This window comes from Triturus cristatus, chromosome 7, assembly GCF_964204655.1.
Source record: "Triturus cristatus chromosome 7, aTriCri1.1, whole genome shotgun sequence".
In the NCBI taxonomy this organism is placed as follows: Eukaryota; Metazoa; Chordata; class Amphibia; order Caudata; family Salamandridae; genus Triturus; species Triturus cristatus.
Window position 1 is genome coordinate 714,317,669 of NC_140590.1, and position 23,446 is coordinate 714,341,114.

Here is a 23,446-nt window from a genome sequence, read left to right on the forward strand (position 1 = left end):
AGTCCCCCAGGAGAATGATTTCCCCTTCTGCTAACCCTCCCATATTTGTTTAAAAAGGACTGTGTGAAGGAGCTCTGGCTGGTGTTTGGGGCGTATATTGTGGCGAAGGTAGCTATGCGGCCTTGGAGCTGACCTTTAACCATTACCGTCCAACCTTCTCTATCTGCCTGATAGCCCGTCGGGGAGAACTGCAGTGATTTGTGGAACATTAGCGCCACCCCGTTATGTTTAGAGGTTGTGGATGACCTGTATACGAGGGGGTAGTCTCTGTGGTGCAATCTGGGCTCTTCTGCCTTCTATAGGTGTGTTTTCTGAAGGGTCACTATGTCATTGCTTTAGAGGGAGAGAACCAGGTCAGTATAGCTGCTTTAGATCCAGAGAACCAAGTCAGCAGAGCTGCTTTAGAGCCAGAGAACCAGGTCAACAGAGCCGTTGTAGAGCCAAAGAACCAGGTCAGCAGAGCTGCTGTAGAGGCAGAGAGCCAGGTTAGCAGAGCCGCTCTAGAGCCAGAGAACCAGGTCAGCAGAGCTGCTTTAGAGCCAGAGTACCAGGTCAGCAGAGCAGCTGTGCAGCCAGAGTACAAGGTCAGCAGAACTGCTCTACAGCCAAAGAACCAGGTCAGCAGAGCTGCTTTAGAGCTGAAGAACGCGGTCAGCAGAGCTGCTCTAGAGCTGAAGAACGCGGTCAGCAGAGCTGCTCTAGAGCTGAAGAACGCGGTCAGCAGAGCTGCTCTAGAGCTGAAGAACGCGGTCAGCAGAGCTGCTCTAGAGCTGAAGAACGCGGTCAGCAGAGCTGCTCTAGAGCTGAAGAACGCGGTCAGCAGAGCTGCTCTAGAGCTGAAGAACGCGGTCAGCAGAGCTGCTCTAGAGCTGAAGAACGCGGTCAGCAGAGCTGCTCTAGAGCTAGAGAACCAGGTCAGCAGAGCTGTTGTAGAGCCAGAGAACTACGTAACCAGAGCTGCTGTAGAGGCAGAGAACCAGGTCAGCAGAGCTTCTGTAGAGCCAGAGAACCAGGTCAGCAGAGCTGCTCTAGAGCCAGAGAACCAGGTCAGCAGAGCTGCTCTAGAGCCAGAGAACCAGGTTAGCAGAGCTGCTGTAGAGCCAAAGAACCAGGTCAGCAGAGCTGCTTTAGAGCCAGAGAACCAGGTCAGCAGAGCTGCTTTAGAGCCAGAGAATCAGGTCAGCAGAGCCGCTGTAGATCCACCGAGTCAGGCCAGCAGAGCCGTTGTAGAGCCAGAGAACCAGGTCAGCAAAGCTGCTTTACAGCCAGAGAAACAGGTCAGCAGAACCGTTGTAGAGCCAGAGAACCAGGTCAGCAGAGCTGCTGTACAGCCAGAGAACCAGGTCAGCAAAGCCATTGTAGAGCCAGAAAACTGGTCAGTAGAGCTGCTCTAGAGCAAGAGAACTAGGTCAGCAGAGCTGCTGTAGAGCCATAGAACCAGGTCACCAGAGCCGCTCTAGAGCCAGAGAACCAGGTCAGAAGAGCTGCTTTAGAGCCAGAGAACCAGGTCAGAAGAGCTGCTTTAGAGCCAGAGAACCAGGTCAGCAGAGCCGCTCTAGAGCCAGAGAACCAGGTCAGCAGAGCCACGGTAAAGACAGAGAACCAGGTCAGCAGAGCTGCTGTACAGCCAGAGAACCAGGTCAGCAAAGCTGCTTTAGAGCCAGAGAGCCAGTTCATCAGAGCCGGTAAAGAGCCAGAGAACCAGGTCAGCAGAGCTGCTGTAGAGCCAGAGAACCAGGTCAGCAGAGCTGCTGTAGAGCCAGAGAACTAGGTCAGCAGAGCTGCTCTAGAGCCAGAGAGCCAGGTCAGCAGAGCTGCTCTAGAGCCAGAGATCCAGGTCAGCAGAGCCGTTGTAGAGCCAGAGAACCAGGTCATCAAAGCTTCTCTAGAGCCAGAGAACCAGGTCAGCAGAGTTGTTATAGAGCCAGAGATCCAGGTCAGCAGACCTGCTCTAGAGCCAGAGATCCAGGTCAGCAGACCTGCTCTAGAGCCAGAGATCCAGGTCAGCAGACCTGCTCTAGAGCCAGAGATCCAGGTCAGCAGACCTGCTCTAGAGCCAGAGATCCAGGTCAGCAGACCTGCTCTAGAGCCAGAAATGCAGGTCAGCATAGCTGCTCTAGAGCCAGAGAACCAGGTCAGCAGAGCTGCTCTAGAGCCAGAGAACCAGGTCAGCAGAGCTGCTCTAGAGCCAGAGAACCAAGTCAGCAGAGTCGCTGTAGAGCCAGAGAACCAGGCCAGCAGAGCCGCTGTAGACCCAGAGGACCAGGCCAGCAGAGCCGCTGTAGAGCCAGAGAACAAGGTCAGCAGAGCCGCTGTAGACCCAGAGAACCAGGTAGCAGAGCCGCTGTAGACCCAGAGAACAAGGTCAGCAGAGCCGCTATAGACCCAGAGAACCAGGTCAGCAGAACCACTATAGAGCCAGAGAACCAGGTCAGCAGAGCAGCTGTACAGCCAGAGTACAAGGTCAGCAGAACTGCTCTACAGCCAAAGAACCAGGTCAACAGAGCCGATGTACAGCCTGAGAACCAGGTCAGCAAAGCTGCTCTAGAGCCAGAGAATGCAGTCAGCAGAGCTGCTTTAGAGCTTAAGAACGCGGTCAGCAGAGCTGGTCTAGAGCTAGAGAACCAGGTCAGCAGAGCTGGTGTAGAGCCAGAGAACCAGGTCAGCAGAGCTTCTCTAGAGCCAGAGAACCAGGTCAGCAGAGCTGCTCTAGAGCCAAAGAACCAGGTCAGCAGAGCTGCTCTAGAGCCAAAGAACCAGGTCAGCAGAGATGCTGTAGAGCCAGAGAACCAGGTCAGCAGAGCGGCTTTAGAGCCAGAGATTCAGGTCAGCAGAGCCGCTGTAGAGCCACAGAGCCAGGTCAGCAAAGCCGTTGTAGAGCCAGAGAACTGGTTAGTAGAGCTGCTCTAGAGCAAGAGAACTAGGTCAGCAGAGCTGCTGTAGAGCCATAGAACCAGGTCAGCAGAGCCCCTCTAGAGCCAGAGAACCAGGTCAGCAGGGCTGCTTTAGAGCCAGAGAACCAGGTCAGCAGAGCCGCTCTAGAGCCAGAGAACCAGGTCAGCAGAGGTGCTTTAGAGCCAGAGGACCAGGTCACCAGAGCCACGGTAAAGCCAGAGAACCAGGTCAGCAGAGCTGCTGTACAGCCAGAGAACCAGGTCAGCAGAGCTGCTGTACAGCCAGAGAACTAGGTCAACATAGCTGCTGCACAGCCAGAGAACCAGGTTAGCAGAGCCGTTGTACAGCCTGCGAACCAGGTCAGCAGAGCTTCTCTAGAGCCAGAGAACCAGGTCAGCAGAGCTTCTCTAGAGCCAGAGAACCAGGTCAGCAGAGCTTCTCTAGAGCCAGACAATCAGGTCAGCAGAGCTTCTCTAGAGCCAGAGAACCAGATCAGCAGAGCTGTTGTAGAGCCAGAGAACCAGGTCAGCAGAGCTGTTGTAGAGCTAGAGAACCAGGTCAGCAGAGCTGCTCTGGAGCCAGAGACCCAGGTCAGTAAGGCTGCTTTACAGCCAGAGAACCAGGTCAGCAGAGCTGCTGTAGAGCCAGAGAACCAGGTCAGCAGTGCCTCTGTACAGCCAGAGAAACCAGTTCAGCAGAGCCGCTGTTCAGCCAGAAACCCAGGTCAGCAGAGCTGCTTTAGAGCCAGAGAACCAGGTCATCAGAGCCTCTATAGAGCCAGAGAACCAGGTCAGCAGAGCTGTTGTACAGCCAAAGAACCAGGTCAGCAGATCCGTTTTACAGCCTGAGAACCAGGTCAGCAGAGCTGCTCTAGAGCCTGAGAACCAGGTCAGCTGAGCTGCTCTAGAGCCTGAGAACCAGGTCAGCTGAGCTGCTCTAGAGCCAGAGAACCAGGTCAGCAGAGCTGCTCTAGAGCCAGAGAACCAGGTCGGCAGCGCTGCTTTAGAGCCAGAGAATCAGGTCAGCAGAGCTGCTGTAGAGCCACAGAGCCAGGTCAGCAAAGCCATTGTAGAGCCAGAGAACTAGTTAGTAGAGCTGCTATAGAGCAAGAGAACTAGGTCAGCAGAGCTGCTGTAGAGCCATAGAACCAGGTCATCAGAGCCGCTCTAGAGCCAGAGAACCAGGTCAGCAGGGCTGCTTTAGAGCCAGAGAACCAGGTCAGCAGAGCCGCTCTAGAGCCAGAGAACCAGGTCAGCAGAGGTTCTCTAGAGCCAGAGAACCAGGTCAGCAGGGCTGCTTTAGAGCCAGAGAACCAGGTCAGCAGAGCCGCTCTAGAGCCAGAGAACCAGGTCAGCAGAGGTGCTGTACAGCCAGAGAACCAGGTCAGCAGAGCTCTTGTATAGCCTGCGAACCAGGTCAGCAGAGCGGTTGTACAGCCTGAGAACCAGGTCAGCAGAGCTGCTCTAGAGCCAGAGAACCTCGGCAGCAGAGCTTCTCTAGAGCCAGAGAACCTGGGCAGCAGAGCTGTTGTAGAGCCAGAGAACCAGGTAAGCAGAGCTGTTGTAGAGCCAGAGAACCAGGTCAGCAGAGCTGCTGTACAACCAGAGAACCAGGTCAGCAGAGCTGCTCTAGAGCCAGAGAACCAGATCAGCAGAGCTTCTCTAGAGCCAGAGAATCAGGTCAGCAGATCTTCTCTAGAGCCAGAGAACCATGTCAGCAGAGCCAGAGAACTAGGTCATGTAGAGCCAGAGAACTAGGTCAGCAGAGCTGCTGTAGAGCCAGAGAACCAGGTCATTAAAGTGCTCTCACATTTGCGAGAGTTTGAGCTATTGACAATTAAAAATAACAATGCCAATATCTTAAACGCTCGCAAATGCGAGACCTATTGCATTGAAAAATGCTTGTCATTTTTTACTTCAGAACATTCCCAAGGCTCATGTTTTTGTAGATTTTGCAGTCTAAGTTCCTTATGGCAGTTGCACAGCTTGTTTGAGACTCTGGCATGAAATAAGGCTGTACTTGTTGAGTGTCTATTTCTTTCTCTCTTCAGGTTGCAGCAGAAACAAAGTATTTTCCAATGCCCTAGAGTACATTGCCAGTTCCCTAAGGAGAGACTGCCAAATAAGGCTGTCTCTGGTCTCTTCCTTTCTTTGCACCTGGAGCTGCATCTTAGCCAAACCCTCATCTGATGTATTCTTGGCGTTTCTTATCACTAACTGACTTATGACTTCTGAAAGCTGCAGAAAAGGTTTACTTGCTTGATCCACAACTTCAACTAGGTTTGTAAGCGCTAATGTCTGCATACTGAAAAAACTAGCGTAGTTCAAGACGAATGACTTCTCATATCCCCTAAATTAAATCTAAATGAAAGCTGTTCAGTTAAGTGGCTCACAAAAATTGCAGCGGATAATGTCTGCAGACAACATATCTTGTTCTAGCGTCATGTTGCTAAGTGCTTTTAAAAACCTGAAAAATTGGCCACCAGTCTGTCAATTCATGGGTGAATGGGGCAATGCTTTTGGTGTATGCTTCTAGCTCTATAAGGATTCACTTAGGGTCTTCCCATTTATGGTACCAATCTGTTTTGACAAGGAAGATGGTACTCTATGTGTTTGTCTAAAAGGGTACAACCTACTGATCTACTTACTGATATCCAGAAACAAATTCCTACCATGGCAAGGGGACTTCTGAGATGCGGATGATACTCCTCATTTAGCCTTCTTTTCCTGGGCTAACAAATGATCCCTTGGATCAGGAATAATCTTTTTACTTCTAGCACTATGTAGGCGGCTCCTCCGCTGAGGCGCCGGAGCATCACCCCACTGCTATTTAAGCAGTGTAAAGTAAAAAAAAAAAATGATATTTAACAAGCTGTTATTATCATTTTATTTTTCTGCAAGGTATTGGAGCCAGTTCGGGGCAGAGTGGGGCTGAGCACAGTGAAGAGTGTTTTTTGCTCTCCCAAAGTGCGCATGTTGAGGGTCGGCCAAACAATTATGCATACTCAGCATGTTCTCCACGGGGCTGTGTTGCACAGCCCCTTGGAGAACATGCTCATGTTCCCTGGTACTGCCTGAGGGGCAAAACAAGTCACTCACACCAATTACGACCCTGCTCATGCAGCATTGCGATTGGCTGGGAGAGGCTGGGAGCCTGGGTGCTTCCGGCGCTGCAGAGTGATAACTAAGAAGAGGGTGCTGCGACAGCTACAAAGAAGGTACGTTTAAAAAAAATATATACTTCATCCAAGTCCTCCGCCCCTGTACTGAAGCGGGTCCACTGCAGTTGATGGCATGTGCTGCAATCTGTTTCCAACCTTCGAGTTAAAATGTGCTTTTTAGGAGTCTGGAACGCTCAAAGAAATTCAGCGAAGGCACAACACAGAGGTGCAGATTTAGGTGGATGCAACTGATGAGATACTTCTTGTAGAGACAGTAGCTTCATTGCACACATATGCATAATACCAAAGCTGTCTCCTTAATTCTTTTGCGGGAAGTTAAATATGGCTCACATCCAGCTTCACCCATTAGGAGAACATGAACTGTGGACCAAGAACGAAAAAATAGCAAACTACTTTTATGAATGCAAGTTGTCCAAGGGTCAAATAAACAATAATCCACTAACAAGAAAGAGGCTACAACCAGTGCATAAATATTTGTTAACGGTACAATTATACAAACCCAGTGTATGTGACATTTTTGTAGGTTGTGTTTTCGCCCTGGCTTTGGTAAAAAAAAGAAAAAACACTTCAGGAAAAAAAGTTAAAAATATTCTGGGAATGACTAGGTGCATTGGATAGAGTTCTGTACCTCTATTGCATACTGCTTGACTAAGGCTCCAGCCGTCTCCTGTTGGCATTGTTAATGCTTCTTCCTATTTGCCTCTTTCAGCTCATTGACGACAAGAAACTTTTGAGTGAGAAGTGTGAGTCGGTGGTGATGGAACTGAAGCAGGTGGACCAGAAATACACAAAGAAGCTCTCTCAAATGCAGGAGCAGCATGAGCTGGTGAGACTTGGGGTTGGAGGCATGGGAGGACACACTGGATATAGAATAGTGAAATCGCTGGCAAAGCAGTTACAATATTCTAGTCACTTTGTCTTGAATTAGAAGCTGGTGCTCAAATTACTCAAAGGTACTGACGAGGGAGTTGGCAGAATTTATGGCAGTGAAGCTGAGGTATGACTTGCTGTCCTCATTCAGGTGTTTTGTTGCTTACCACAGTGTATGTTTTAGTTGTGCTATGCTGTGCCCACAAGGATCTCTTTTTACATGTCCTTTTTAAGTAGTGTTTTATATCTGGAATTTGGCCTAATTCTGAGATTTTCTATTTCTAGCAGATATGTAACTGTGGCTGTGGTTGATAAACTAATTTGCCCAGGATGACAAAGGTGGAGAAGCTGGGATTAGGCTCTATCTCATGGTCACTAGACCACATCTCAATCATAGATCTTTACTGTGAAAGTCCTAATAGATGAACCAATATATCTTTTGAGAAACACCTGAAAAGGAAAATTGGCTAATAGCGGTATACAGAGGCATGAAAAGAAAGAGTATGGAAAAGTAAAGCCATACAATGGTGTGAGATAAAGCCTGATTAAAGATGGTGCCACGGAGCCCCTTCAGATGATGTCTTTGCCAGAAGGTGTGTCTGAAGATATCACTGTTTATTTGGTCTAGTTCCCTCTGGCAACCACCTCCTGGCTGGTGTTCATAGATGAATATTTTCGATTCCCAAAAGTTATATCTGTGACCAGTACCACAGTGGAGCTTGTTACCACTGCGCTGAAAAGAATCTTGTGTACATTGGATGCCCAGTGTGTTGTCATGTTGGACAATGCCCCCCTTAATTGGTAAATATATCTGTGACTTTGCTGCCTGGACTTTCACAGCCAGAAGCTTACACCTTTAGGCATAGTGAAGTGATGTATGGTTCTGTTTTAAAAGGCCCTGCAATTTGAAATGCTGACTGAGGAGCCCATTCGTGAAGAGACTGTGTCAAATGAAAAGATGCATCGAAGAGCATGTGGACAGGGAAAAACAGACAAACTGACATTTATGTTCAGGGGACATAATACTGCCAGATCAAAATGTTTGCTCAAGTGTGATCTGCTTTTTGATCTTCACCCATACCTAGTACCAATGTTAAGGGACAATTAACGTTAATTGTGTGGAGAGACTGTCCCAGTCCGGCAAGTAACTGATCAAGCTTCCATATGCAGAATTGAAATCTGTGTATCATGTCATCCAACAAAGAGAACTTGAACCAGAAGACTTTCCTGAACTCGTCATGAAGACTGCATATCTCCTCTTAACATTTGGTGGTGGTGGGGAAGAAGCTCTCTTGATAACTGTGCCCAAGAATGCACCAAGAAGTGATTACTAATTGTGCCTTGGGCAACCAAAATGGATGCTAGACAGAGACAGTGTGTCTCATGCATGCGCACACAAACTTTTTTTTTTTCCTTGCTCTTTCCCCTTTCACCTCACCATACATTCCATCAACGCAAAGCAAACTAGGACAAGTCCTTTTAATATAACCATAGGTCATCTCACTAGAGGGCCATAGGTGTACAGTGCGCTCTAAAGTTGATACACTATAATGACATTGAAACAAAGAAAATAAAGTTTTCTTTTATGGTTAGTTCCTTAAGAATTCAGAGTCTAAACATCACTGTTGTTCTCAGGATTGCAGAAAATGCCTCTACTGAGAGTGGCACCCTTCTTAACCTACAGTGAGTGTGGGCATAGACCTTAAGTAGGGGAGAGGAGAAGAGAAAAATGAGAGCGAGCAAGTTGAAAGGTAGGTGGTGAATAGGGATACACAGATGAATAGTGCATTTCCAACATGTTACCTGCAGGCCTCCTTAAAGTATTCTAAGACCCAATATCTCTGCACATAAACAGTAGTAGAATTTAGAGTGCCCATTGTGGCATCCATCAGAGAGGACAATATGTGTTGTTAGGGTGTGCAGGATAGAGTTGATATGTCTACATCACATAATGAACTTTTGTTCTCTGCCCATTTGTAACTCTAAACAAAACGGTTTGTTGACAGAAAAAGGCCTCAAAGTTTTCCTAGTCTGTCCATTTCCATATTTGTTGTACTATACGCTGTTTTTTTAGGCCACTAACAGTCCCTGTGGTTGACAGTTGGTGACATGGGGAAGGAAGTTACCAATCAGGTGCAACAACCTACACTAGGCCCAGGACTGCTTTTGTACATCTGGAAGTTGCTTATGAGAGCTGTCAGCAGGGATGTTACACTGCGAGTTGTAGGCGAATGTAGCAGCTGTTCACCAAATTTTGTGGATAAAATGATCTGGAGTAACAACTTGTTTTAAGCCACTCCTTAAAGCGCCTTCTTGCAGCCTCATTTACAATCTCTCTGAAGAAATACATGGTTTAGTCACATTAACCATTTAGGCGATGTATCTGATTTTGGTGAGCAAATAATGTGAAAATGAATTATTTTAAAATATCAGAATTTTTCTATTGCATACAGTTTTCTTGTGGTGGTAAGAACAGCACCTTACAAACCTGAATGTGCGTCTCTCTTCCACAACCAGACACTAAGGCAGGAGGTTTTGGGCTGATCATGCTCTTTTCTTGTGTAGGTATGCATGCTGAAAGGATCAAGCCCAATGATTCAATACATGTGGGTGCAACTGTGGCCTGGCCTGGAAGAGTTGAGAGTACACAAGTCTTGAGACAGTGCCTCTGTAGCAAATGTGTCCATGAATGAGGTACCTGCTGGCATTGCCTTTCTATGCAAAGGTGGGCACTAGCTCTGTAGACCTGTCTTTTTTTTAAATAGAGCATTCATGTTATTTGTGCCTGTTAGTGGTGCCCAAAGAACCTGGCTATTAAACCTTACAAAAATAGGTGTTGGGCTAATTACCATAGGCAGTTATGAGTACATCATGAAATGGGTTGTCTTGACCATATCATACCCTCCTTTGTGGTCATAGCTGAGTTTCAGAGAGGGGTTTGATTATTTATGTATGTAAATAGACTATGTATGTTTACATTAACCAAAAATGCACATCCATGTTCATCTACCTGTCACTGTGAACAAGTGGATGTTTATTATTGTTGTAAAATACTGAATGCCTGAATAAACATAAAGTAATGCCTGCTGTGTATAAGGCAAAAATAAAGGCATGCAAAGCTTGCCTAAACCTTCAAAAAATAAACAAGTTTCTTTTTTTGTAAAGTGTGCCACCTCAGGGTAAGCACAAACTGACTGAAATGATATAGTGAAAGGGAAGACCTTGCTAACCTAGTAACTGGGGGAAAGTAGGGAATGCGTGTAGTCAAACTTCAGTCTGACCTACCATAATTTCACTGTACATTTACCCTACTGTCTCGGTGCATCTTTTGCAAGTTTTTCTTATGCCTCAAATATAGAAAGTGAGCAAAGTAAAAGTAGGGGTGTTTCACCCAGTTTGGGAGCCAATGGCCAGGCCTGGGCTACTGGCCACCATTGTGCTGCTTGGGTTCGTTTCATCCCTCTATGAAACTTGGCCAAGTACACCCCTGCTGCACTTGCGCTTCATGGTAGCGAGGGTGAGCAGTCAAAGGCTTTTCTGGTAGGTAATGTGTTGGGGCAAGACTCATAACCGTAACAGTTAAACAACATACACTTTAACTGACTGTTCAGCCCAGAGCTCCTCTTAATCAAAAAAGAAGTACTTTCTTGTTACAGCAAAACAAAATACTACACGCCTTAATGGGAATCCAATTTCTGGTTTCTGCGGTCTCTTCTCCGAGTTCCAGCCAAGCTTCACACGGTCTTTAGTGGCTTAACACAGCTCCTCAAATATCTACAGTGTTTTAGAAGAGATAAATAGCCACTGGACAATACTCAAGTGCGAGTTCACTATTGGCCTGTGCCGGTTGGATAACTAATATATCAGTTTGCTCAGATTGTGAGCAATAGAGTTTCACTCAGAATAGTTCTTCTATGTCAGTCTTATCATTACAAGTTCAAAATACAGTCTCTTAGTCTTTTGATCTAAGACCCGGTGTTATATATTTGCTGTGAAATGCTTTGATGTTGGAATTGATGATACACTCTTCTCAGTCGCATGGTGTTTATCAACCATGCAGAATCATGGGAAGTAACCTTGCCTCTCACTCAGGCTGCTACGAATGAACAACTAAAAAAAGAACAGATGATGGACGGAATGCTGAATAAACCAAACATTCTCCCCTAGTCGCAGAACTGGCTTTAATCTGTTGTTTGTTTGCTCACCATGCCACCCCAGTTTGGATCCAGCCATATGCAAATCAGTCTTGACCCTGCTTCCCATGGGAGCAGCCCAGTCCGAATTGCCAGGTTAGATCTTACCTGGACCGGAAACAAGCAGCCTGGACAGGTTTCAGGGATCACCGCTTATCAGGCAGGCTAGACTGTTCCCATGGGGAGCAGGGTCAGGGCTGATTTGCATATGGCTGGGTCCAAACTGGAATGCCATGGTGAGGGGAAAAAAAAGGATGGATTTAACCCAGATCTGTGGTTGCGGGTGAATGTTTAATTTGTTTAATATTCCACCCATCATCTGTTCTTTCTGCATTAGTCGCCATAAGTGGGAAAGGTATGCCCATACGTGGTTCCTGTGCTCGCTATGCCATCGGATTCAAACTAGCATGGCCGATGAGGGGCGATACCCCAAAACCTGTCCCAGGGTTCTTGTTTCTGGTCCAGGGAGGAACTGGCCTGACAGTTCGGGCTGGACTGTTTCCATAGAGAGCAGGGTCAAAACTGATTTGCATATGGCTGGGTCAAGCTGGAATGGCATGGTGACCAAAAAACCATAGAATAAGCATTTTATCCATCATCTGTTCTTTTTTCAGGAATGAAAAACTCAGCAGGCCTGGTTGGAGGGTGCTTATATTTGGCAGTTGTGGCCTACGTGCCGTGGGGAGCTCCTCAGCTAAGGTAGTGGCGTCTTAGCTGGCAGGTTGCACCACTTGCTGAGGCAGAAGTAGCGCAAGGCCCTTTGATCAGACCACATTCTAGTGCTCTGGTCCCTAAATACTTCATGCAGTTTGTCACATGACTCAAGCAGAGAGGCCTTGAGACACCTCACATTACAGGTCGGCGATTGTTTGCTCCTCATGCAAGTTGGCTATTTCCGATTGCACTACAAGCTGAGAACATTGTTTCAGCTTCTGCTCTTGGACAGTCTCTCCTTCTGCAGGACCAAGTATTCTCCTTCCTTCTCTGAGCAGGCATTGAGTTTTCTTTTCCCTAGACAGACTAGCATGTTGCTCCAACTTCAGGTGATGTCACATCACAACTAGGAGAATGGCTGTCATGCAGATACCATCCCTGGATCGCAGCAGCTATTCGTTAGTCTGCAGAGACCTCCTTCCTTGGTCAAGTAGAACTTGGAACTGGAACAAAGTGGGACAGTTTGGATTCCTCGTTTAGATCCATTTTATAATCAGGGAATGTGAATCCATTGTGTAAAGTTCTGGTCGAGGGTACTTTCATTTAACATTTAATTTTCAGGTTGCTGTGCAGACCACTGTCTTTGTGCAAAGTGATGGTTCTCACAGCAGGTAGCGATTATGCCAACTCCAAGTAGGAGTATTCCAAACCATGGACATTGCGACGTGTTAGATCTCTGCACCTGACTGTCATCGGCCTTCATGAAGCAGCAGTTGGGGAAAGCCAAAAGGATAGACACTGCCTAGTAACGCCATCACCATTAACAGAATCTGCTGAATCACCCCGTCGCCCCTACAACCCACCAAATGGCAGTGCGAATAAAGGAATAATCAGCAGCCCCCTGCTAAAAGGCCCTTTTAGAATTTGTAAGAGAAACATTGTCACCATCCTCCCTCACATCATTGTCTGTCTGTCCAGTTTCAGGAATGGAGGCAAAACCTTTCCACAATTTCAGGAAGCTGTATCCCATCCTCCATTCTGTACCATGTGAAACCAGGGGCTTTCCACAATGGATCCCACGTCTCCCAGCAGTCACACTTTCACCGCTTCACTGAGTCCTGCTATCCTCCACCACGCATATACACGCACTGGACAGGCCCAGAGAATGTCAGTGTAAGGATCTGGGTGTCATGTCTAACTAGAACTTTACTCGAGTAGGTCTACTAGTCCACACTCCTCATACAACAAACAAGCATTTACAATGCAACGGTCTCGGCATTGTTAAAGTTAGAGCTATTGGTATTGCTCTTGACATTATTTTTGTTTATGTTTTTGTTTTTAAAACATTTAAAGAAACGGCATTGTCATGAGCAATGCCAATAGCTCTAACTTTAACAATGCCGAGACCGTTGCATTGTAAATGCTTGTTCTACTCTCTAACAATCGGCACAGCTGTGGCCAAGAAAGCGCCCCCTCCCACGACATTTCCTTCCAAAGAAATGAAATCGCTGCCGTACTAATCCGGGGTGCTTTCGTTGAATTGCAAAGTAACAGACCTCTAGTACATTTTCAATATAGTTTCCTCCGGATACATAAAAATCCTTATCAGTCAAACTGATTGTCACCCAAACTTCAATAAAGTAATGTAACAAAAAAACAAACCAAAGTAATTTGTGAATCCAAGGCCGTTAAATCTTTCTTCCGTCACCAGAAACTTTTTGCAGCCCGATTCTAATAGCCGATGGACACCGGATTTATGTATGTATACACTACATATGTGTGTAGCACTACAAAGAAGCAACAATGCAAACAATATATATAGATTTAGTAATTTGAAGGAAGGCCCACTATGATCTATTGACTGAGCTAACGTCAGGATTTTGTTTTTGAACTCTGGCAATTGCCCTGCATCCGGGCCGCTTCTAGGCACTGTACATGTGTAGAAAATGCAAAACAAACCACGAGCGCCAGGGAGACACAGCAAACAAACTAAAACTGCGGAATTCGAAGAGTACACAATTACACATGCCTTTGTGTCTTATATAGCGCCCACATGTCTGATTTAAGGCTGCTTCAGACTGCGCGCTTTTATAGATCTATATAAAGACAGAGACGTACCAATAGCGCAGTACATAACTTACAGACCAGGAGCGAGCACTGGAATGTAAGTGCGCCCTGTCAGGCATCGCACATTAATTTACTGCTTTATGTCAGCCCAAGCGCCCACTGACACAAGCCTCATAACACCAAGGACTCTTTTAGAGCAGAAAACAAGCCCACGAAGTCACCATGACTGCCCCTCCCCCCACTCTCGGCTGAATACACTCTCCCTACTGCTCAACGACTACTTCAACATGCCCCCTAACCGGACTATGCAACCCCCAAGGACAGCACCCTCAACGCGTCATCTGGCTCGCGCGGCCTCTAGCGCTGTTACCTTAGTGCGGGATGTTCTATCCCTCCGTGGTTGTTTTGAATACCTCACTGCTGTATTGTTCTGTACTCTTTTGTTGACAGTTTTGACCCACATGAATCCTCGCACTTACTTCGAGTGAACCTCCTCACTTAACATGTAAAGCGCTCCGATACCCTCGGGTCTAGCTAGCGCTATTCAACATTGAATAACAATGTTAGGCAGGATAAAGATGAATACAAAACAAGTGAGGCTAAGACAAGGAGAGTGGCATCTGTAACAAGAGAATGGGGCTGCAAGGTACCTAGAAATGAGAAGCGCAAGGGACAGGCGCACAAAAGAAGGAGCTAAGGGCAGAAATAGAAGGAACTGGCTCAGAAACAAGAAAACGAGACAGGAAACAAAGGGGAGCGATTGTAGAAACAGAAAGAAACTAGGTCCTAATCGGAGAGAGGACTCTTTTAGAGCAGAAAACAAGCCCACGAAGTCACCATGACTGCCCCTCCCCCCACTCTCGGCTGAATACACTCTCCCTACTGTACACACATCTGGGTTTAAAACAAGCCGAGGGCACCGGAAGACACCACCGCCTTTCTCCGAGGCAGAGCAGCGCTTCGGAGAAACGCAGCGTCCTTTTCGGATTCGGGGGCGTGTTTTGCTGTTGTCTCCTCCTTGAGACTTCTCGCAAAAAACACGCCCCCTGATCCGAAAAGGACGGGGCCTAATCGGAGTGACTGACCTCTTCTCCAGTGGCTGGCCAGCATTTACGAGGCCAGCCAATGGAGAACAGGGGAGAAGAGGGGCGGATCAAGCCCCTCTTCTCCATGTCATTAAATCTCTGACTTCCGGTTCTGCCTTTCGGCAGACCGGTAGTCCTCGACCTAAAAAGGGCCAGTTCAGTACTATTAATCCGCAGCCCACAACCACTTCAGTGCACCCTCTAGATAAGCGTGCCGTCTGCATCAGAAAAAAAGGATGCCAATCTTCCTTGCAGTTGGTCGCGTATGGCAGGGTTGTACATCCATGCAGGGGACATCCTAGTCCAACATGGAGGGGGGAGAGAACTGTTAGCCAACTCACATTTTCTTCCTATTTTCCTGTTCTCCCCGTCTCATGAGATATTGTCTTCCTGTGAATATCCCACTCCTTCTATCAAAGTGCCTAGATGTATTGTTTCTGTTTGCAGAGCTACACTCTTCAGCTTGTTGCTGTTCTTCCATTCACTTGTGTTAATTGCTCACTATTTAAGAAAGACTAGTAGTGGGAATGTCGATTTATTTTAATTCTCTAATTTGAAGGTGTTATTGGTTTGTCATTTCATACACCATGAAAGTTTATAAAGAAGTTTTGAATTTGCTGTGATGGATTATGATACAAAAATCCCTGCTACCCTTAAGTACATATTAAAGATGGGGAAGAAATATTGTACAAAAATTAGAGTTGATTTACTTTTACATAAAAAGCTTCTATGTTGAAGAATAAGACCATGAATAATACAATGTTACATTGGAACAAATGAATAGCAGCTGGAATTATTAAAATAGTCCAGATTTGGCAAAATATTAGAGTTTGGTTTTCTAAAATTCAAGCAGAATCTGCAAGTTAACTTGTTGGATGGATATCATCTGTATAGGATTTGCATTTCAGGTTGTTTTCAATGGTTGTGGGTGAAATTCCAGTGATGCTCTTAATTTTAAGGGCTGTGAATTATACAGTTGTTATAGAAAAGTTGGGTTAACATAAACTTTGGCATCCTGAAAATATATTGTTGGCAATTAGTATATCTTTGTTGTAAAGTTATATACAGGTATTCCAATGGCAAACTTTGATCGTAGTCTACGATATACACAGCAAAGAATGCTTTTTCATGCATACTGAACACCGATGAAGACGGCTGCTTTAAACTGAAATAATGCAGATCAATGCTGTACATTTAAACTAGTACCAGGAAATGTGCACGTTATGGAGCTGTTAGAATATAGAATCATTTTGGGAACGGAAGATAAATCACATTGAGTTTGTTAGGGGTACAAAAAGTGATAGATCGCCTTTGTTGTGTTTTTTTTACATGATATTGAGGTTTAGTGTGGGTTAACTTATGGTCAGAAGTTATGTGTACTCAAACTTTAGTGAGAATATAAATCAAATGTCCTACCCACAGTTGCGAATGAATTTCCAAAATGTTTCTTCTTTCAAAAAATGGAGATGGTCCCTTTTAAATTAAGACATGCTGGAGAAATATGAAATGATTTGGTACCAGGATAATAATTGGTACGATTCAGTTTTCTTAAGATTTTTTTTTCTTATTATTTTGGGAACCTGTCTGGCTATGTTTGTCATGTTGTTGTGCTTTTAACATATTAATATTACTTGTGATCAAAACAGATGCACAAATATTACATTTGTGATTTGAATAGGTTCAACATGTTGGTACATTTCGTATCCATTGTCATGTTTGTGTTTAATATTTATGATGATACAATATTATAGTGTGTTGTACAAGTTATAAGTCTATATATGTTTATTTTGATCTTAATTTACACAAAGCAAACATAATTGCTGGAAAAGTACAGTAGCAATGATTTGTCAAAAATAGTATGGGAAGACAATCCCCCTACATGACAATCATAGTCTGAAAAGATTCATTAACAGAAGAAAAATCAATCTGTGAATAACAGTCGGCTGGCCAGAATCTCTCTGAGCATACCTGTATGATGAAGCTTGTAGAGTAATGACAAAGCTCATATCTATGCACTAACATGCATAAGATTTGAATATTGTCATGTGGCTGATTCAAAAAGCTACAGGCAGGTGCCTAGATGTATATCATTAAAACAAGTTAAACAACTCATCAGTAATATGTAAACATTTTGAATGAAAGAGCGAATCTTCATTTTCTTGCCTTGAAAGACCAGAGGTGGGTACAGTTCAACATCCAACACCAGCAGTTCCTGTGGCCACCATTAGCATGAGTATAGAAAACATGGCTGCAGCATGTTATTGTTGGAGTAATGGAATGATATCCATTCCGCAATTATTCCTTTTTTGTTCGGTTTTATTTGTGCAATTTTAGGATTCACATAACTTCCCAAATAAGTTACTCAAACTCCCCATCGTCATAATCGGCTTGGTCATCCAACATTTTGAAAGGCTAAGATGGAGATGTGTCCTTTCTCGAGTAAGACCTGAGATGGAGACAGTATAGGATCTGACGAGAATATAAATGATCAAAATGACTAAGAAAACCAATAGTACATAATCTTTAATTCCCCAACCTCCCAAAAATATTTTCAACTTTACCCAAACTCCTTCAAAGGCACAGATGTAATTAAGAATATTTTATCAAACATTTAAGTATATGTTCAATCTGTTCATGTTTGCCTAAAAAAAGACTTTTGAAGAAGAATAAAATTCAATGCCTATAATTACATAAACTCCAACTGTGGTAGTCTGGTCAAAATCAAGAGCCGTTTTTGCAAAATCATACTTTGTTGAGCCTCTACACTGTCCGAGATCAAACCTAAGACCATCACAGTTGAGTTTGCTACTTCCTTGAGGACTTTGGCAGCTTGACACATCTAATGAAAAGGTTCCAGGTTGTTCAGCTGTGCAACCTTGAATGAACAGTAATCTAGAGGAAAAGATCAACATAGGATAAAGATAAAGCTGATTCAGTTATTACACAAAGGGACACATCACACTCACTATGTCCCATATAAATACTACCGTTTATGATCTTACAACCCAGTCCATGAGCAGTATCGGCACTGTGAATGGTAGGAGGAAAAACTCCATTGGTGAGGGGACACAGATTCCAGCTTGAGAGTGGTACGAGGGTTTCAAAACTATTGCTGCGGGAATGAAATGCCCATGCAGTTTTAAAAATTTTTTTTTTCATTAAGCAATACCAGAGTATACATATAATAAAGAGTATAAAACAGTGAATACATGAGTACATTAGAGATTAATGGTAAAAGGAAATAGTTCTATACAAAAAAAAAGAAAAAGGAAAATCAAAAGGATTGGACGGTAAGCTTAAAATGCTTACAAACAGATCAGTTCATTAGAAGTTATCCCCAATAATGCTAATCAGTAATCTTTTTATTATTGTCTTTCTATGGCCCCCTTACATTTCTGGTCCAGGCAGCGATAGGTGACCAGATCTTATGACCATGGATTCTCGACTGTCTGCCCCTGGTGGAATAGATAGATTTTTCTTGATCATAAACTCCCAGAAACCTGGCGAGCCACATCTGGAAGGTTGGAGGATCCATATCTTTCCATCTAGCTGCCAGTAGAATTCTATATACAGCAGTGCCTACAAAGAGACATGATGCCTCCTCCAAACTTAGCCCCAATGTACTGTCGTAGCCAAGAATTAGCAGTGTAGATGATTCAACTACTCTATGCCCAAATACTTCCTCTCAGAACCTTGAAAGCTCCTTTTTTTAGTAAGGTTCATTTATCACAATCCTAAAACATATGAGTCAAGGTAGCCAGCCCTAGCCCACATCTGGGACAGTAATCATCTATCCTTTTCCCCCATGTAAACATTTTGGCAGGGGTAATATATAAATTAAAAATAGTCTTACATATTTGGGCTTTTAAGCTTGGGGATAGAAGTATTTTCAATGTTAAAGAGAGGCTCATATCAATGTCAACATTGGGGTTAGCAAGCTTCAATGCCCAAGATGACTCTGTTTGTTCCGAATCATCGGGAGTTTTGTCAAGAAGCAAGCTGTACAAATTCCCAATTCTAGTCGATTTCCTGGCTTTAGCATCCACAAGTGGAATCCTTTCAAGTGTAATCCTGGGGGTCTTTAAGAATATTTTTGATCTGAATAAATTTAAAGTAGTGACTATTAGGAATTTCAAAAGCACTCTGTAACATCGAAAACTGGAAATCTGATTTCCCCCCAATTGTTCTTAAACCCATACTTTCCCATTTTTTAGCCATATCATCATTACCCTGTATGAGAAGTAATCAGTAATAATGAATGCCACATGGGAGTGTACCTGTTAAACTTCGGGATTACCATAAACCTAGAGGCCTTCATCCATATTTTCCATGCGCTGGTAATTACCTTAAATTTGACCTTTTTATAGTAGCTTGGCTCTACTTGTTTCAATAGGAGTCCTTGGGCTTTCTTTCCAATAGAAAGTTCAAATATGGTGGGTATTTCTAGATCTGGTCTGGTTCCACTTGCAGTCCCAGTATTAAGCAGAGGGGTCATTTAATGGAGAAGGGCCGCCCAATAGTACAGCATAACGTTAGGAATTGTTAGACCACCCCTGCTATGTGGTAAGGCTAAATACTTCAAAGATCTCCTAATTTTCCCATATTGCCAAACAGTAGTAGTGATAGTAGTGATTCTAGTGTTTTCAAGATGTTGTCTTCTACAGCCAGGGGTATAGCCCGAAATAAGTACAGTACTTTTGGGAGCACATTAATTTTTTAAAAGTTTCCCCTACCGATAATTGATAGGTGTAAACTATTGACCCTCCTTAGGTCTTTCCCTATGTTTTTAATCAGGGGTTCATGGTTATATTTATTGATATCCTCTATTTTTGAGCATAGACAAACCCCCAAATTAGTAGCCTTGTCTGTTTTCCTTGGGTCATTATATTCAATGTTGTCAGTACATAGGATAACAGTTTTCTCTTTATTAAGTGCATAGCCCGAGTACCGGCCAAACTGTTCAGCAATTATATCTATTTCTAAGATTGCCTCAGCTGGATTTGGTGTTAATACTGCCACATCATCAGCATAAGCCAGCACTTTGGTCTCGTAAGCCCCAGTTTTAATTGGTTTAATTTTCAGGCTCTGCAACAGTTTAATAATCAAGGGATTGATGTATAGGGCAAATAAAATCGGAGAACAGGGACAACCTTGTCTTGTCCCCCTAGATCTATTAATAGTGTGTGATTCTTTGCCCATTAATTGCAGTCTAGTTCTCGGCTGTTGATACATAGCTCTAATTGATCTAATAAGCTGGGGCCCAAATTTATTTATCTCAAGTATCCCGCATAGAAAATCCCAAGACACCCGATCAAAAGCTTTCTCGGCATCGAGAAGGATCATAGACATCTGGCCCCCATCCCGGACATGATGTCAAAAAGCGAAATGACTCTGCGGGTATGATCCGTTGTACCTTTGCCGGGGATAAAACCATGTTGCCAAGGGGAGACCAGTTGTTCAATGACTCTCCCGTGCCGGTTAGCCAAAATGTCGGCATATAGTTTAGAGTCTGAATTGATCAGGGCGCTTGGTCGGTATGAAGATGGATTCTCGGTAGGTTTGCCTTTTTTAGGAAATATAATTATATCAGTCTCTTTCCAAGACTCGGGGGGGAATTCCACTAGATCCAATAGATCCAATAAAAGCGGTAATATTAATGTTCCTAGTATTTTATAAATCTCTAAGGGGAAATCAGAGAGGGCTAGTTGGACTTCTGCAATACTAATTTCTCTTTCTAGTTCTTCTCTAATTGGGTCATCCAGACATCCAGACCTCTTCCAGGTTCAAAGCTTGCAGCCAGTTTTTTTACTGCTCCCCTATCTTCAGCAGTGTCTTTCGGAATATTATGTTGATACAGCTTTTGATAGTATCGTTGAAATCCCTCAATGATATCATCCGGATCTGTATATTCATGACCATCTATTTTAATAAAAGATATTGCATTGGGGAAATCTTCTGCCGAGTGCGTAGGGCTAACTGCTTACCTACCCTTTCTCCGTTTTCATAAGAGCTATTCCGATGCGACTGAAAAGCTTCAGCAGATCTCTGGGTTAGCCAGCTGTTTAGTTCTGTTTTTAAAACCAATATTCGGCGGAGAATATGGACCCCACCTTCACCCTGCACTATTGTTAAAACCTGTTCTTCCTCAGCTCTGGCCAATTCACGTAGCAGTTGTTGATTTGTAGATTCCTGCAGTTTATTTGCTCTGGCCGTATAGCTAATAGTTTCCCCTCTAAGAGTGGCTTTGAAGCAATCCCAGACAACCCCTCTAGCCGCGCTGAAACGATTCATATCGAAATATTTTTGTGTCCAATCCCTAATAAATTCTATACAATCTTCGTTGACGAGGAGCTTTCTGTCAAACATCCATTTAGTACGATGTCTGATAAAGTTGGTTAGATCTATTACTAAAATTAAAGGATTTGTGGTCCGAAATTATTTTAGGGAGTTTCATAATTTCCACTTGGCGTACCAGGTCTCTTGTCCCGAAAAAGTAGTCAATCCGAACGCATTTGTTATGTGGGTATGAAAAAGAAGTATATCCAGGGTCGGATTGATTTTTTTAAGTCCCAAATATCTAACAAGTCGTGACTATTTTTGAGTTGGCTTAGGGCCCTATATACTCTGGGCTTTCGACCTGAATATCTACCCTGCCTTTGTTTCTCGGGCTCAGAATCGAAGGAGATATTTAGGTCGCCACAAAAAATTTGGGATTTTGGCCAAGAGGAGAGCTCCATTTCAAGATCCTCAAATAATTGAGGGTCATCTTGGTTCGATCTATAAACCGAGCAAATAGTAATGCCTGATATAAGTTGTATAATAACCCACCTCCCCAAAGTATCCGCTGCTTTGCGCTTAGCTAACCCTAATGAGGTTTTGGCTAGGATAGCTACCCCACGAATATTAGAGGTTTGACTTGTACAGGCACGAATATTATAGCCCCCAACCTTTAATAATTCTCTTTTCTTCCAGGGTGTATATGTGTCTCCTGTATACAGACTATGCCTATAGACTTTAACTTAATTATTTCAGCAAAGCGGGCCCTTTTAGCCCTATCATTCAGGCCCGCCACGTTCCAGGAGCAGATTATCTTCCCCATTAAAGTCGACTAAACAGTTCCAAGGATCCCTTTATCAACATCTTAAAGCCCTTGTAAATCTTCCAAATGTATCTTGCTTTAAGTCTTTCACTTTTCTCTCCTACCTGTTTCACTGTTTCAATAATAATTCTGGAATTGCTTTTTTTGTATTTTCAGGCCCCCACCCTCCCACCACCTCCCCCCCTCCCTCCCATCCCCAAAGCACACCCGTCACCCCTTCTAAGGCGTACAGACTCCAGCTAGAGTCTGTTGATGATTAACGTGCGACACATGACCAAAGCTTTATCGCTATGACATTCACCTTACTATATAATAGATGCTGAGCTCTAAATTCACCAGGGGGTCTTTTTCACACACATTCCCCCCCTTCTTTCCCCCTTTCTTTTTCACCTCACATTAACCATGTAAATAAAAAAAAAAACAAAGAAAGGAGAAGCTGACATCACAACATATATTTCCCTTCGAACCGTTGAAGAGGAGGACCCCATATATAACACATACTAGCGTGTCTCATTGTATCCAAGCAGGGGTAGATCTAAACCTAGCCAGATAACCCATGCAGAAATTCTTTGGCCTTTATCTCCGACAGGAAAAATTTATTTGGTTTGACCCCCCCCCCCCCCACCCCATCACTTTAAGTCGAGCAGGGTTATTAAGATAGGCCTGGGCTTTCTTATCTTGAAATGGCTTGATTAGTTGGCACAACCTCCACCGCCTCTCGACGGTGGAGTGGCAAAAATCTGGTCGCACAAAGTAGGAGATCTCATTTCTAACTCTCTGACTCCGGTCTAGCCTCCTCAAAGACATCCTGATGCAGTAGGAAGTTACCAAAATAGACCAGGATGGCACAAGGAAAAGCCCTGACTTTTGCTAGTTGTTTTAGAGTGAAGGGAACGCGGTGAGCGCGTTGAACTTCAATGGCCCAGTTCCACCCAGTAAGTTCTGGCATAGAGTCATGGAAGAGATCCACCATATAAGAACGAACATCCTCCCCCTCCATCCCTTCGGGGATCCCGAGCACTCGTAGATTGTTCCTCCGCTGGCGGTTCTCAAATTCCTCTAGTTTCCATTTGACATCCGCCAGCTGTGCCTCATGGGAGTCCACTCGTACTTGATTCGGAGCCATTTCTGACTCATTAGAGACAATTCTAGACTCTAAATCAGTGAACCGGTCCCAAAATGCGCTACATGTCTTAGTTAATTTACGGACAACCCCTTGCACCTTACGCATGACTGCTTGAGCCTTGCGTCCATCTTGACGTGTCTCTTCGCGGTGCATTGAGATGGCCTGAAGAATGGTATCTAGAGTTGGGGCAGTTGAGCCTGAATGCTCCGGGTGTTCCGGATGTTCAGCGTTTTAGGTGTTCGGGGGATTGGTAAGTTGATTTGTAGGGGTATAGTC

The 23,446-nt window shown here is 44.4% G+C and overlaps 1 protein-coding gene across 1 annotated transcript in view; it reads left to right on the forward strand.

The window, feature by feature from the left end:
• Positions 1-23,446, forward strand: part of CEP131 (centrosomal protein 131) — a 467,091-nt gene that overhangs the window by 244,188 nt on the left and 199,457 nt on the right. Inside the window, exon 17 of the mRNA XM_085617399.1 lies at positions 6,786-6,902. Within this exon, the coding sequence (XP_085473525.1) occupies positions 6,786-6,902 (117 nt within the window). The remainder of the gene's footprint in view (positions 1-6,785; positions 6,903-23,446) is intronic.